At 40.9% G+C, this 14,212-nt stretch overlaps 1 protein-coding gene across 2 annotated transcripts in view; it reads right to left on the bottom strand.

Moving 5' to 3' along the window:
* Window positions 1–6,639, bottom strand: part of ATP6V1H (ATPase H+ transporting V1 subunit H) — a 46,738-nt gene extending 40,099 nt beyond the window's left edge. The window contains exons 1-3 of one of the 2 annotated variants that reach the window (XM_068932712.1): window positions 6,420–6,524; window positions 5,530–5,632; window positions 5,055–5,181 (exon numbers count right to left, since the gene is read on the bottom strand). In XM_068932712.1, coding sequence (XP_068788813.1) covers window positions 5,055–5,158 — 104 coding nt within the window. In that variant the 5' untranslated portion in view covers window positions 5,159–5,181; window positions 5,530–5,632; window positions 6,420–6,524. Of the gene's footprint in view, window positions 1–5,054; window positions 5,182–5,529; window positions 5,633–6,419 lie in introns of both variants that reach the window. The other variant, XM_068932711.1, reaches the window with a different exon arrangement.
* Between the last annotated feature and the right edge of the window lie 7,573 nt (window positions 6,640–14,212).

The following is a 14,212-nucleotide window of genomic DNA, read 5'->3' as shown; positions in this document are numbered from 1 at the left end:
GCCATTTAGGAAGCATTTCAAAGAAAACTTGAGGTGAACCTTAATTCGTAACTTCAATGCTTAAGAAAGCCTCAGCGCAGAAACAGAGACACTTGTCTATAGCCACGCTATTAGAAGAGGTCTGGCAACTTTCAAGGAAAAAGGTTTCAAGCTCCTTGTTTTATCCAACGTTAGAGCCAGAGGGGGAAGTGGGAGGGACTGGCATTGCCCTGAACAGATAAGAAGGTTTACTATTTGTTGGTTTATAAGAACCACTCACAAAGACACTTTCTAATCCACACAAAACTGTATGAGGGATTTGACAGCTTTGTAAACAAGTTGTTTGTATTTTATCAGGGATATCATGCATCTGATTAATGGTTTTAGTAAGTTCAAATGCATCAATTCCCATTCATCTCATCCCATCCCCATTTTAACATAGAAATAACTGATTACGTAGTAATCCTTAGCAACTAACACAAAAAAACATGAGCTCAGACAGCAGCAGGGCACCACCTACCCTGATGCTATTACCACACTTTCCTCACCCCTTCAAAGAGGCAGGCATTTCCCAATATCTTTAAGGGAGAAACGTAAGTAACTAAAGCTTCCCTCTTTCCCCCATCCTAAGAAGCGTTCAGTGTCATGGTTCTTATTTTCCAGGACATGTTTACATGGTCTTTTGCTTACAGACAATAGTAATTTTGACTGGCCTTCAACTGTCTGGACATAAGTCAAGTTCAGACTTGTAACCATGTTATTAAAGCTCAGTGCTTGAGATACTAAGCTCTGACTTTGAGGGCACTAGCAACAGAGTAGTAAAGCCGTGTAAAATCTAGAAAGAGCACAAATTTGTAAAAAGATCATTTTTAAATCCTCTTGGTCAGTCAATGTGATTCAGAAACTTGTGATTTCTCTTGCTTATTATGCATTTCCTCCAGCAACTGTTGTTCCTTTTTTGTTTGAATGATTTAGCAAAAGTCATTCCTGACTTTCCTACATTTGAATCCATCTGCAGCAAACATGAAGCTCATTCTTAGAGCTGCCTATTGTCATGTCGAGCCAGGATTTTTTTCCTCTAGGTATCTACAATACTTTACATGTACCTAAAGGATATTCAGCTGATCCAACTGCTTAGAAGTTTTAACAACCCAAAATTTAAAAAAGGATGAATGCATTCTACAAGATTTGACCAACAAAAAAGCTGCCCACTGCAAGTTAGGAAACCTCTTCCCCTCTTCTAAGGGAAGACTTGCTTTTAAAGTCAGATAATTTTTAAACTCCTTCAGGAGGCTGCTTTTTTCATTTTTTTTTATCCTTCATATTTTTTTCCCTCTCCCTGAAATTAAAACAGATTTTAAAATCAGAGTTCACAAACACATATACAAAGCACGTGAAGCTTTAGAAGCCAAGTACAAATTAGGCACCATGCATATCATCTGATTAAAAAAGAAGTATTGTCAAGTGCTTTTTACCTAGTGCAGTAGTCTACGATGCAGTAAGATGCAAGTTAAATCATAAAGACTTCACTTCTTCAAAGAAGTCATTTACCACCTTTAAGGTCTTTATAAAACCAAACTAAACTTACTTCACGTGAGATGTGTACCCTACAAGGGCATTCTGACACCCCGAGGCAAATGCTGAAAGCAACTTCACAGTACACAACAATGACACATTACATTTTCAACTAGCAGAGGGAATCAACACCTCTAAACCTCTGGGAGTTCCAGGATACAAAAATAGGAAAGTTTCTTCTTCTGCACAGAAGAATTAATGACCACAACTTTACTTAGCTTCCAAAAGATAGCTCAGATACCTCCATCACCTTCCATTGTTTCAAGGTTTGTTTCTTCTCCCTCAGAGAAAAACCCTAGCTGGAGTTCAACATAGAGCAAGCATAATTTTTAGCATCAAAAATGCTAAAAATCTCCACCCACTGCAGCCTAGGTTTGATACGAGCAATAAACACAGCAGCAAACATAGGTAACATGCGTAGCTGTCATGCCTAAATATTTCACGTTTTTAACATGACAAGTTAACAGCTGTGAGTTATTAGCACAGTTTAGCATTTAGCTTACAGTTATAACCTTCAGAGAGGGCATAAACAATAGGCCAGTTAATCCTTAGCTTGAACTGACTCTAAGAAAGAAATCATGCTACTAGAGTCTGACCCAATATAAGCATGCCGTTTGACTTTTGCACTGAGGAACAAAGATAGCAGAAGGGAACTGCAGAAGTCCCTCCTATCTGAGGGAGATTCCAACACCACTGCAACTGATGTATATAAAGATGCTTTAAAGATTACACGCTACTGTCACAAACAGATTAAAAATATATATATACACACTTAATCAGAATTTTTTTTTTTTTGAAGTTTTGTGGCTACATAAATACTATCTACAGTTTACGGAAGCTGTACGAGCTATGTCATGCCTGAGTTGATGTGTTAACTTTAGAAAATCAGACATAAAAGTCTTTTTCTGACAAAAGTTTCCTTTTTCTTCTTTCAGCACCCAAGCCTCCTACTGTTCTGCTCTATACAATGGCATAAACCACTCTGACCTGCCTCTAATAGGTGCATCAAAAGCAAGCAGCCCCCAGTCATTAAGTGTGCTTTATTCTAGAAATACCAGTCAATATAGCTGATTACATCTGCACTAGTGGATTCTTTCAACTCTTCCCTTATAGCACCTTTGAGGCAGATGCCTTTGCATCTACACTTAGTAGTTGTAAGAGAGACGTGTTCAAAAGAAAAGGTATAATTTTATGTTTCCTCTTTAGAAGCACCCAAATTCTCCTGATATTTGTCTAATAAATCAGAAGCAAACTCCACTGCCAAAGAACCTCGGTTATCTTCACAACGGTCAACAGTCCCTCTGACACCACTTCTGTTCCATCCTTGAAGCTGCCTTAGCCAAACAGCCAAGCATTTATCAGTAAACATAAGCAACAAACAGATGACAGTTATTTCAGAGCAATAACAAACAGAATCAACTGTCACTGACGTCCAGAGGGCAACAGGCGTTGACCAATCTCACAGCCAATTCACAAACACTGGAAAGATGCACTACACCAGTAGCCCCCTCAAAGATGGCAAACCTGGGTCACCTATCCAAGAGAAAATAACTAACCCTTTCTTTTTTCATAGGCTCCAGAGGAAAAAAGTCATAATCTGCGCCTACGATCCGAAAGAGAACCATCAACCCTGCTTACTGGTCAAGAAATATTACATTGAAAGCTGCTGACAGATACGCAAGATAAGAAGATCCTCCAGTCCTTATCCATCACCAGAGGTAACAACAAAGCCAATTTAAAAATAGTGGTCCACATACAGCAGACTCAAGCAATGAATACCACATATATATATATATATATATATATATATATATATATATATATATATATATATATATAATACAACTCACTGCCAAACAGAACCATCCCCTGCACTAACAAAAGCTCAGTCTTATTAGTCCTATAGTTTGAACCACCAGAGACTCTGTGAAAAGCACTATACCATGTTGAACAGGTTGACACTGAACAGCTGTATTCCCACTGTCATCCTCAACAACTGCAAATGAGCTGTTGTAATTACCCATGTTCCAGGAAGAGCAGCCCGGACTCCTCCAGAACGTTCTTCCTACCAGACGGATAACACAGCACACAATAACCGCAAAGCCATTTAGACAGTTTGACAACGCTTGATAGTTATCACTACAAAGCTAGCACACCATCTTTGCTCTTTTGCCTGCAAAGCTACCATAAAGTTGCACTGCAAACTGATCCAGGAATCGATCCATCTGAAAAATAACCTAGAAAAAGCAATTTTCCACAGCACATCAGCTCCTTTATCCAGTTAATTATGCAGATATACAATCACAAGGAGATAAACAATACAATTGGATGAATGGAATACGCAAGACTGAGCTACAAAGCACGTGGCACAAGTAGGTAGTCATTAACTAACATATATTGGTTTAACATTTCTCAGGTGGCATATGTTCAGTTTTCTAAATCCTTTTTTGATATGGGGGGCCTAAACACACATCCTTCATGTTAAAAAAAAAATATGCACACACATATATATTATATATAAATATATATATATACACGCTACAGGAATGTTAAAAAAAATCTTTTGTGAACTAGCATAACATTTGTAACCACAAAGCATCATCAGTATGATCTGCACCTCCAGTTATGAAGCAACTGAAACTGGAGTAGCCTGCTGTCATATATGGACCCTCAAGAGCTGACACTCATTCACACTTTGCCAATATTCTTCATAGGTATTTGTCAGGAGGAATGCAGGGACTTAAAATCTTGCAGTTTCTCTTCAGAGTACAGAGGGGAGAGCACTAGAAAAAGTCTCTTTCTTCCCCCTCTTCCCACCTCATTCACAAACCCATTTCCTCAACTTTTCCCTACATCCTCTTTGGACTACGTTGCTCTCCTATTCCCAGGGCCACTGTATACCTTCCAAAATAAATGTGGACTTTTCTCCCCAGACTGAAGTTTTTGCTTCAGCCTACTCCCTGAAGTATCTCCTTCAATTGCTACTCAGCACTATTCTTCTTTTAACTGAGGTATACCTTAATCTGCTTACTAGTCAAAGTTCAGTTTTGGTAGTACAATTCATATTCACACAAAAGGCATATCTCTGGCAGAGAGAACGTACCAACATATAACATGTCTCTTACTGTAGAGCTTACTTCCTTCAGGACTTGTCCAACAAAGCTATGTTTTTTGAGAGGTGTTTGAATGATAAGGTAAAAAAAAAATTGACAGTTTGACCATACACTTGTGCAAATTTATATTACTGGTTATTACACAGTGCTCAGTTTACAATAGAAAGGTTCCCTTTCTTACAGTAAATCATAAAGATATTTTCCCCAACCATTTCCATTTATTATGGACTTTTTTTCCAATTACTTTCATGACATCACAACGGAAGTCTATAACACTTTAAAGAAAAGCAGAAAAAAAAGACAACAACAACAAAGAAGTCACCCCCCCCCCCAAACACTCACCACACCTTACTTAATATCAATGATCTGTGGAAAGTTTTTACTTACTGAAGATATGACTGCCAATTGACTTTATTTGCCCTAACTTCAGCAGCTTTGGCAGCAATGATGTTTGTTGGGACAGCAGCATCGACAGCACCTCGGATATCCATTTTAATCGTTATTTAAAATGCACCTAGAAACACAACAAGTCAGATCTGAGACCCATCAATAACGGGCAGAGTACCTGCCCAAGATTTTCAAGAAAAAGAGAAAAACAGTGATTTTAAACGCCCTGTTCAGGAAATCCCAGAACAGACCCAGCCCTCCCTAAAATTGTAATTAGTACTTACTGAAAATGAAAACTTAATACTTTTTTTTATATGACTTCCCTGAAACAAACAACAACAACCAGTAACATATACATGCTAAACTTTAACCACTCGTGCTTCTTAAGAGAAATAAACCAATCCTAAACAATTCCCAGTCTTGAACATTCTCAATTAATCAATTGCATGAAGTTACTTGAATAAAAACTACTTACTCTTCTGTAATTCCCAAGTAGCCCTACAAAAAACAGAAGCCGTCTTCCTTTCAGATCAGGACTAACGATGAGGTGTTACAATTCAGCGTGCCAAACCGAATATCTATATATCAAATTGATATCTATACCTTCATACTTTAGAAGTGATACAGTTTGATTATTTGTCTAAATATTTCTCCTCTAAAAATACATGAATTATGACTCCAAGAAAAAAAAAAACACAATTTATATAATTTAAGAACCAAGTTGTGTAGACAAAAAAAATTATATCATCACTGTATGGGAGCAGACTGGAAAATATGTATGAACACTGTACACTTTTTATTAGGACACACAGCAATACCCTAGCCAGTGACCTTCACTACTTCTGCTTTCCCCTTCCTTTATGGCTTAATCTCCTCCTGACTTTGATGCCAAAACAAGAAGTGTGTTTGCAGAGGGCTGAGATCGAGCTGGAGCAGGAACTCCTCACAACCTAAACTAGATCAAGCCTCCCCGCTCGGCCTACTTCTGGCCTTCTTTGGTTGCCTTTAAGGAAGAAAGCAAGAGCGAAGGGGCGCGTTCTTCCCCACCCCTCACAAACAAACCTCAGCCGCGTTACTGAACGACGCTACGGTTCCGAGGGAAGGACGTACCCTCCACCAGGGCAGCGGTAACACCGGCCTCCCTCCGAAAGCGCTTTCGCGAGCAGACACCCCGAAAAGCCGGCACCGCTCACACCGCTCAGGGCCGGCGGCAGCGACCGCAGGGCAGCGGAGCGGCCGGCAACGCGGCGAAGGCGACAGGCGCCCGGCCGCCGCGGCACCCGCGGGGCCCCAGGACCCCCCCACCCCCACCAGGGGCGCGCACGCCCACTCCCCCGCCGCGGAGGGCCGCTCTCACTCACTCACCCGCGCCGCTGGCAGCTACCGGACGACACAGGCCGCGGCCGCCCCTCGGCAAACGACGGCGGCGCACCGCACCGCACCGCACGGCTCACCCGCCGCCGCCACGTGACACCGCTCACCTGACCGCGACGGCGGCCTCGAAGGCCCAGTTCCCTCCGAGCCCCGCCCCCTCCTCCCCACCGGCCGCGGAGTCCGGCCCCGCAGGCGGGGCCTGCGCTCGGCCCCACCCACCCGGCGCTGGCGGGGGGTGCCCCGCCTCAGGGGGCGGCGGCGGCGGCCGTTGGCGGCGGCGGCCGTTGGCGGCGGCGGCCGCACTGCCTTTCTTAGAGATGCGCTCACCTGTATATGGGCATATATATGTGCATATGCTATACGTTTATTGTACGCGTGGTATATGCATTTATACATATTTATAGTATCTGTGCAATATTGAAAATATACATATATATAAAATATATACATATTTTAAATATATGTGCATATTTAAAATGTATGTGTGCATATTTAAAATTTTGTTTAGCTATAGATATATTTTTAAATACCTATATATGCGATTTTATATAGGGATATAATTGTGTACCAGGGATACATGCAGGTGGATGCCCGTGCTATTTGCCAGTGAGAAACGCCTCAGTGTTTCCCTGATGGAAATCGGACTGGCAGGGAAAGGCTGAAGTCGGTTTCTGGGGGCTTCCTGGCTCCGAGCAAGCTGCTGGGTGTCTCAGCGGGCGCAGGGAAGGCGCCCTCCTTGTGAACGGGGCCTGGGCTAGCTGCTGCAACAGGTGCTGAGCCCCGCTGGCAGCTGCACGCAGCCGGGCAGGAGGGCTGCCGCAGCGGGGAACGAGTCTCAGGCAGGAGAAGGGCGAGGGAGGTGGCAAGCCTCGCTCCAGGCACGGAAATGTCACCCCTGGGGTCTGCGTGAAGCAGTAGGAGCCATCTGGAAACGGTCCTTCACGCTTGGGACAGGCCCGTCATCCCAGTTTGTCAGGGCAGTCACTGAATTTGTAGTTACTGAGGTCTGTGGTTTCTGTGCAGACCCAGATTTTTCTCTCTGCAGCTCTCGTGCGTTCCTTATAGCTGGGAAGCGGGCGAGTGAACCGAGGCGTCTGCTGCTCTACAGAGATCTGACTGCCTGTGCTGTGCTGTGTCACACAGCCCGCGATAGCACACCTGCCCCTCACCTCATGACATGCATCGGGATATGCTCCAGAGAAACACTGTTTGGTTCCTTCCAACTCTCACTGGGAGGCATGCCCTGCACAGCTTTTTAAAAAGATGGCTAGTATATGTTGGGCTTTGTCTTCACCAGCAAAAGGAGCTAGAAGGTTTTCAAACTGAAAGGCCAGGTGTTTCAAAAACCACAGACTTCAGCTTCCGTATTTACTGGAAAAATTCTCTCTCTTTAGCTGATGAGGGAACTTTTTCAAGTCATGCTTGATGAAGTACATAAACCTACCACTCCCTAATCAGAAATGATCCTGAAAAGTAGTTGTGCTATAAGAGGCAGAAGACAGAGAAAAGAAAAATAGGTCACAGTGAGCTTTGTGTGTAAGCAGACTGAGAAAGCCAATTTAGAGCTTAAAGATGTCTATAGTTAACATCTCATTTTGTTAGGGCTTCTGTGTATTTTCTATTTATGGGTACACCGTTCTTTGAATTATAGTTGACCGTTATCTCTATTTGTGTTTTTTATAAATCAAGATAGGTCTTCATTACTATATGCACGGATTAAAACTAATTATACTTCTTCTATGAAAATCTTTTTTTTAGTTGATCTTACTTCGTATCACAATAAAACCGTTGATTTCTTGATAACATCTTAACTTAAATACCAGGCGCAATCCACGTAAGAGCATTTGTAATCTATTTCTTTATGCTCTAACAAAATAAAGCACTCTAAGCAGTTTACACACTGTGTCAACTGGTATATAATAAAAATCCATCAATATGATTCTATAGATTAACTAACAGTATTTTCAGGTTTAGTCCAACATGCTTGTATTCTTGCATGTCACTGACGTACATTAGTAAGAAAAGCTTGTAGAACTACTGGTATCCAGTGTAGAAGTCTCCACACAGTCTCAATAGAAATCTGTTACTTGGAAAATTTATTTCACTCTAATTTGTTTTTCTGTGACTGAGAGAGTTAGGCCTTATTTTAAACAGTCCCATCTTTTATGAGTGCTTATAACTTTCCATCCCCTGGCATTCAGTATTTCCTGTTTCTACTCTGTCTTTGAACAGTATGTTTTACTGCTCTTGCTTGTGGTTCTGGCATCAGGCACCTGGAATAAAAATTTTCACCTTTTCCACAGTCTTTTCAAATCACATAACCAATAACGATAAATATCACTCTATCCATTTTAGCCATTTATCCATTCTAGCCCTTATCTAACCTGGTTGCACTTTAGGCTTCCCTTCCTTGAAACTTCCTCAGTTATCCTCTCAGTTCTAGTCCCTAATTTCAGTATTGTTTCAGTATTTTATATTGAGCAGTCTTTGTGTGGAAAATATGAATTAATGTTTTCAGTCTGGAGCCCAATGTGATCTCTTGTCTGGAGAGAGCTTATCTGGAGAGATCTTATCCAATTGGATCATCATTCACCTTTTTTTTTATAGCAGACTTTTTTTTTTTTTGGTCTATTTACACCATCTGCAAGAGTCCAGCACCATCCACTCAGTCTGGCTAAAAGACAGTTTGCTATTTGCAGTCTAAATTCTAATCTCTACTGTAACATACTGTTATTTTAAAAAAAAATTTTGAAAAGATGTAATTTGCCTTTTTGCCTTTGTCATAAAAATGGCAGATTCTCTCTTTATTATTCATTTCACAAACTGTTGAGATGCTACAGTAAAAAATATTTTACTCTAACTTTCCTATAACTATTTTAGTGAGGCATGATGACTGAAAATATACGTCCACTGAACTGCAGAAGGAGAAATGCAAAGACAGGAGAAATAATTGCAATTGTAATTAACCACGTTAATTTTTAACAGGCGTTCCAGAGGGCATTTAAGGAACTACCAAATGGTAAATGTGATATCTATACGAGGCATATTAACAGATTCTCTAACAAAGAATCAGATTAGTGGACACAATGCACCATATTAGAGAATACAAACAATATATTGGTCCCCAATATACATTTGTAACAATATATTTGTTTTATATATTTTATATTATATATACACATGTATACACATACATACACACACCCTAGAGTGCACCAGGTGAAGGAATAAATGCAAGACATTAACAAAAGGTCACCACACTTTTGTAAAGGACAGTTACGTCTCACACCTCTTGAAGTTATTTGAAGCAAGCAGTATACATGTAGACAAGGTAGACTTCATCTGGCTGATATAGCCTGCTTGGATTTCCAAGAGGCACTCAGCAAGGTGTATCTGGAGGTGCTCTTGAAAAATAACCTCTATTGTGTTAAAAGGAAAGGTCTACGCATGGTTTAGTAACTCTTGAAAGATATGTATACAGCAGAGGATGAGAAAAGAAGATCAGCTTTCACAGTGGATAAGGCTCTTCAGTGGAGCATCAAAAGCATCTGGCTGGAGTCTGTGCTGTTCAACATATTCAGAAGCATTTGAGAAAGGAGGCAAATAGGCAAAGAATTTGCCACTGATACTAAGCTATTCAAGTTAGCAAAAGGCTGACTGTAGAAATAATTTGTGACATTGAGTGGCTGAGTGATAAAATGGCAGATGAAACTGGAGTATAGATAAATATAAGATGATATATACAGGGGGAAAAGACAATCCCAAGTTTACATGCACAGTAGTGGGCTCTAAGCTGACTACTATCACTCAGGAATGACATCTTGGGCTGTAGTAGTTGTACGAAAACATCAGCTCAGTGCTCAGCAGCAGTGTTGCATACTGTGTGCAGTCCTGGTCCCCCATCGCTGAAACGGCATTGCAGAACTAGGAGGGTACAGAGAACAGGCACACACGCGATCAAGTTATGGAACAAATTCAGCTTGAGGATCAGCTGAGTCAACTAGGATTCTTTAGTCCAAAAAAGAGATGACTAAGGGAAGCTATGATATTCTATACAATCAGGAGCGGAGTGGAAAAGGCGCAGAGGGAATGACTGTTCACCGGCTAGTCCAGACAAGGGTTAGGGGCATGAAGTGAGACTAGTAGGGCCAAGATTCAAAATAAGCAAAAAGAGATACTCCTTTACCAAGTGCACAGTTAAACTAGGGAACTCCTTGCCACAGGATGCTGTGTATACTACAGATTTACAGGCATTATTATCCCCGAGTCTTCCAAACGTTTAGGCACAGCTGAAATTTTTCGTTCAGTGTCAGTCTCATAAGGCACTCACCGATTTAATGAACTTCGGTGCATTGCAAGGGTGGGCTTTGAGAAGCAAAAACATTACATAATAATTACAGTAGTCTTTCTCGTGCGTGCCTATAATCACCAGGGTCCTCAAAAACAAGGGGCAGTTCTCAGTAACCAGTACAAACCTATCATATGTCAACAACTTGGAGAGCATTTCATAGTGCTTTAATCGTGCTTCTTGATTGCCCAAACTGGATCTTGCTAAAGATTATAATTGGAAAAGTGCTATGCTCCCGCTTTTGATAAGTGTATCCATCCTTCAGGATTCAGGTGCAGCAAAGCAATTCTTATTTAGCTAATCTTGGTCATGTCAATGTTTGTCCATTAACTCCTGGCAGCACAGCTTCACTTGAAGTTGCTATATTTAGATGACTTTACTGATACATGAAGTATAAAGAGCAAATGAAATGCATATCAGCATGCAGGCATACAAGTCACAAATTACTTGGATCACAAAGAATAAAAATGTGAAATAATTTAATACCAGAGCAATGAATGCAGATGAGTCATGTTCACAGTAAGGCTACAGACAGCTGGATCATGAGAGTATTTTTCTATTCTTTCCTTCTTGTAATAAAAACAATATATCATTGTCTCTCATATATTCTGCAAATTACAGAATTGTTTTGCACACCTGCCATTTAACCTTTTCAGCATTCTATACATCCCCTGGCTGTCTCCAGTCTTTAGCATATTTCAAAGAAATGGCTTGGAAAGCTTATCCAAATAAAATATTCGTAGAAGGCCAAGAAAGGTAGATACACTTCTCCAGTTCACAAGATATTCTTAACAAATAGAAAAATCAAATATGGTAACAATTTGATCTCTTTGCCTACCATAAGGAACTTTGGAGAGGTGTAACAAAACTTGGGTCATTCTTCATAAAATCGTACCATAGCCCCTTTGGGAGTTGGATAGAGCTTTTTTCATAGGGGAGGTCAGTTTAGGAAATTTAAAAGGAGGACATTTTCAAAGCGGTACCCACACACGAGAAGAGCACAAGTTCTCTTCTTAAAGGTTAGTAGCCTCACCTTTAAGAACTACTATTCCTAGAACATATACCTCATTTTACCTTAAGGTGATTCATCCAGAGCTTCAGATCAGATCTTCTGAGTGCTCAAGCTTCTGCTTTCCCAAGGCGTAAAACCCATCCTCCCAGGGCAACATGAGAGCAGGCAGGAAGGAGCAACATGCACATCACACGACAAGGGATGGATGAGAGCCCTACAAGTGGGCTTCTTTGCATGGCTTCTTTCAGCATAAAGCCCCACAGGTACATTGCAACAGTAGGACGTCTTTCTTCTCTCACAGATCCAAGTGCCAGATGCAGTTGGTCAGCAGTGCCTAACTGAAACCAGTTTCGTTTTGCTTTGTTTTATTTTTATTCCAAAACCTGTTATTTTATATTATGTAGCAGGAGAGAGGCAACAACAGAGAAGATGAAATAACAAAGATTTCAGATCTCTCTGTGCGTTGGAAGAAGGGAATGTTAGAGGGAATCTGGCTGGTTTCACAAGGGGTGAGACTTGAAGGCATCTCAAGCATCAGTGGCTATGTCCATAGAGCACAAATGTAAAGTAGGAGAATCGTTGTTTTCTAGATAAATTGAGACAAAGAGAAATATAAGGAAACTTGCTCAAGGTCACACTGATGGGGAGTGCAAAACCAGAACTAAATCAAAAAACTTGTTGCTGTAAATCTAAAATACTCTTTTCCCCAAAGCACCACTATGCAGTATGGAAGAAGGAAACATTGCAAAAAAGAAATGACCCTACAGTAATCCAACTCCTCTGCAAGATGAGAAGAAATATATCAGAATGTGTCCTCCAGCACATTGTTTGGTACATTAACCTAACACTTATGTCTTAAGGCCTAAAGAGGAAGACCCCTAATTGTCTCCCAAAATATGTGGTTTGCCCTTCTTTTTCACTGGTGAGTGTGCTCAAGAAATTGCAAGGCCTTCTCTCTAAATTCCAGGATGAAATAAATAGAACTACTTATTTAGATATATATCAATATATTTATTTTCATCTCATTGTTTTCCCATTTAAACAGATTTCATGTTTGCCTCACACTAAGGTGCTATTATCACAGACAACAGGGGTGACCTCTGGGCCATGAGGAGTGGGGGACCCAAGACTCTTTCCCCTCCTGTCTAAGGGTGGAGGGATCTCACAAAAGAAGCTTCCTTTCACAGATCCTGAAATTACTTTTCAGTGTGAAGAAACGTGGAATGCTTCACTGGCCTTTTGCCTGAGTAAGTAAGATTAGCCCACTGAGATGGCAGGATTGGCCCACTGTTAACAGATTTCTTACTGCCTAGGCTGTCTTTATTTTCTCCTCTAATTTTATCTTCATTTTAGTGTCTGTGTCACAGTGGGAAGTCGTTATTTTGTGAGCACTTTTTAAAGAAAAGAATAAATCCTAACATACAATATAGAATTATCTGACTTCTATAACATAGCACTTGGCTCATCTTTCTTCTACATTAATCAAATCCTGGCCTAATGGATCTGATCAAGCTAATACAACACAATTTTGCAAATTTCATACCAGCCAATCTTCTGAATGCTCCACAACCTCTTTGAAATTAAATTTTCGTGCCCAGTTAAGGAGCCATACCTATGTCATCTTCAATAGGAACTGTGTTGTCAACAGAAAAATAAATTAACATTCAATTGTAATAAATACTTCTTCAATTTTTTTTCTCCTGATAGAACTGAACAATGCTATATTGTCAGAAAAATTCAAAGTAAAGTACTTTGCAGAAACAGGAACATAAAGGCCTGATAGCCTTGAGAAATAAATACAGCTGAAGTTGAAATAAAGGAGCACATTGTTTTAGGGAGCAGGGAAAGTGTGTGGTGGGGTGTGTGGGAGGGGAGGGGTGTGTGTGTGTGTGTGTGTGTGTGTGTGTGTGTGTCTCCATCTCATAGATACACACTTCTGTGTTGAAACCTGGAGGATGTCTCAGTCTCCAGCCCCTCTTTGCAGCCTACAGCATCTCTCCCCCTCCCACCATCAGTCTGTGCTGCTTTGTGCAGACGGCATTTGATCAGACAAGGGGGTCAGCGCTTGAATGCGTAGAAGGAGCTGGCTGTTCTCTTGAAATCTGCTACAGCACCAGGTGAAATAAAGCCCCCCCCCGCCTTGGGTAAATTAAAAAAGCAATAGATCCTCTATCTTCATCCTCTCTTACAAAAAAGACTAGGTCAGAACACTAGCTTCTTGCAGGAAAGGGGAAAAGCTGAGCTACACAGTGCAGCTGTGACAGTAAGTCTGGTCAGAGGACAGAAAAGAAGGTTGTTACTTAAACCTCAGCAGTAGTTCTGCCAAAGTGAGATGTATTATCAGAGTTTATGCAACAGCTTTCTTAATATACAGTGATTTTTAGTGCAATGCAGCTTGTTAAACCAAATGCTGGGGAAAGTGGG

Source organism: Struthio camelus, chromosome 2 (assembly GCF_040807025.1).
Source record: "Struthio camelus isolate bStrCam1 chromosome 2, bStrCam1.hap1, whole genome shotgun sequence".
Classification (NCBI taxonomy): Eukaryota; Metazoa; Chordata; class Aves; order Struthioniformes; family Struthionidae; genus Struthio; species Struthio camelus.
The sequence above is the reverse complement of the archived record's forward strand: the minus strand, read 5'-3'. Positions and strand labels throughout refer to the sequence as shown.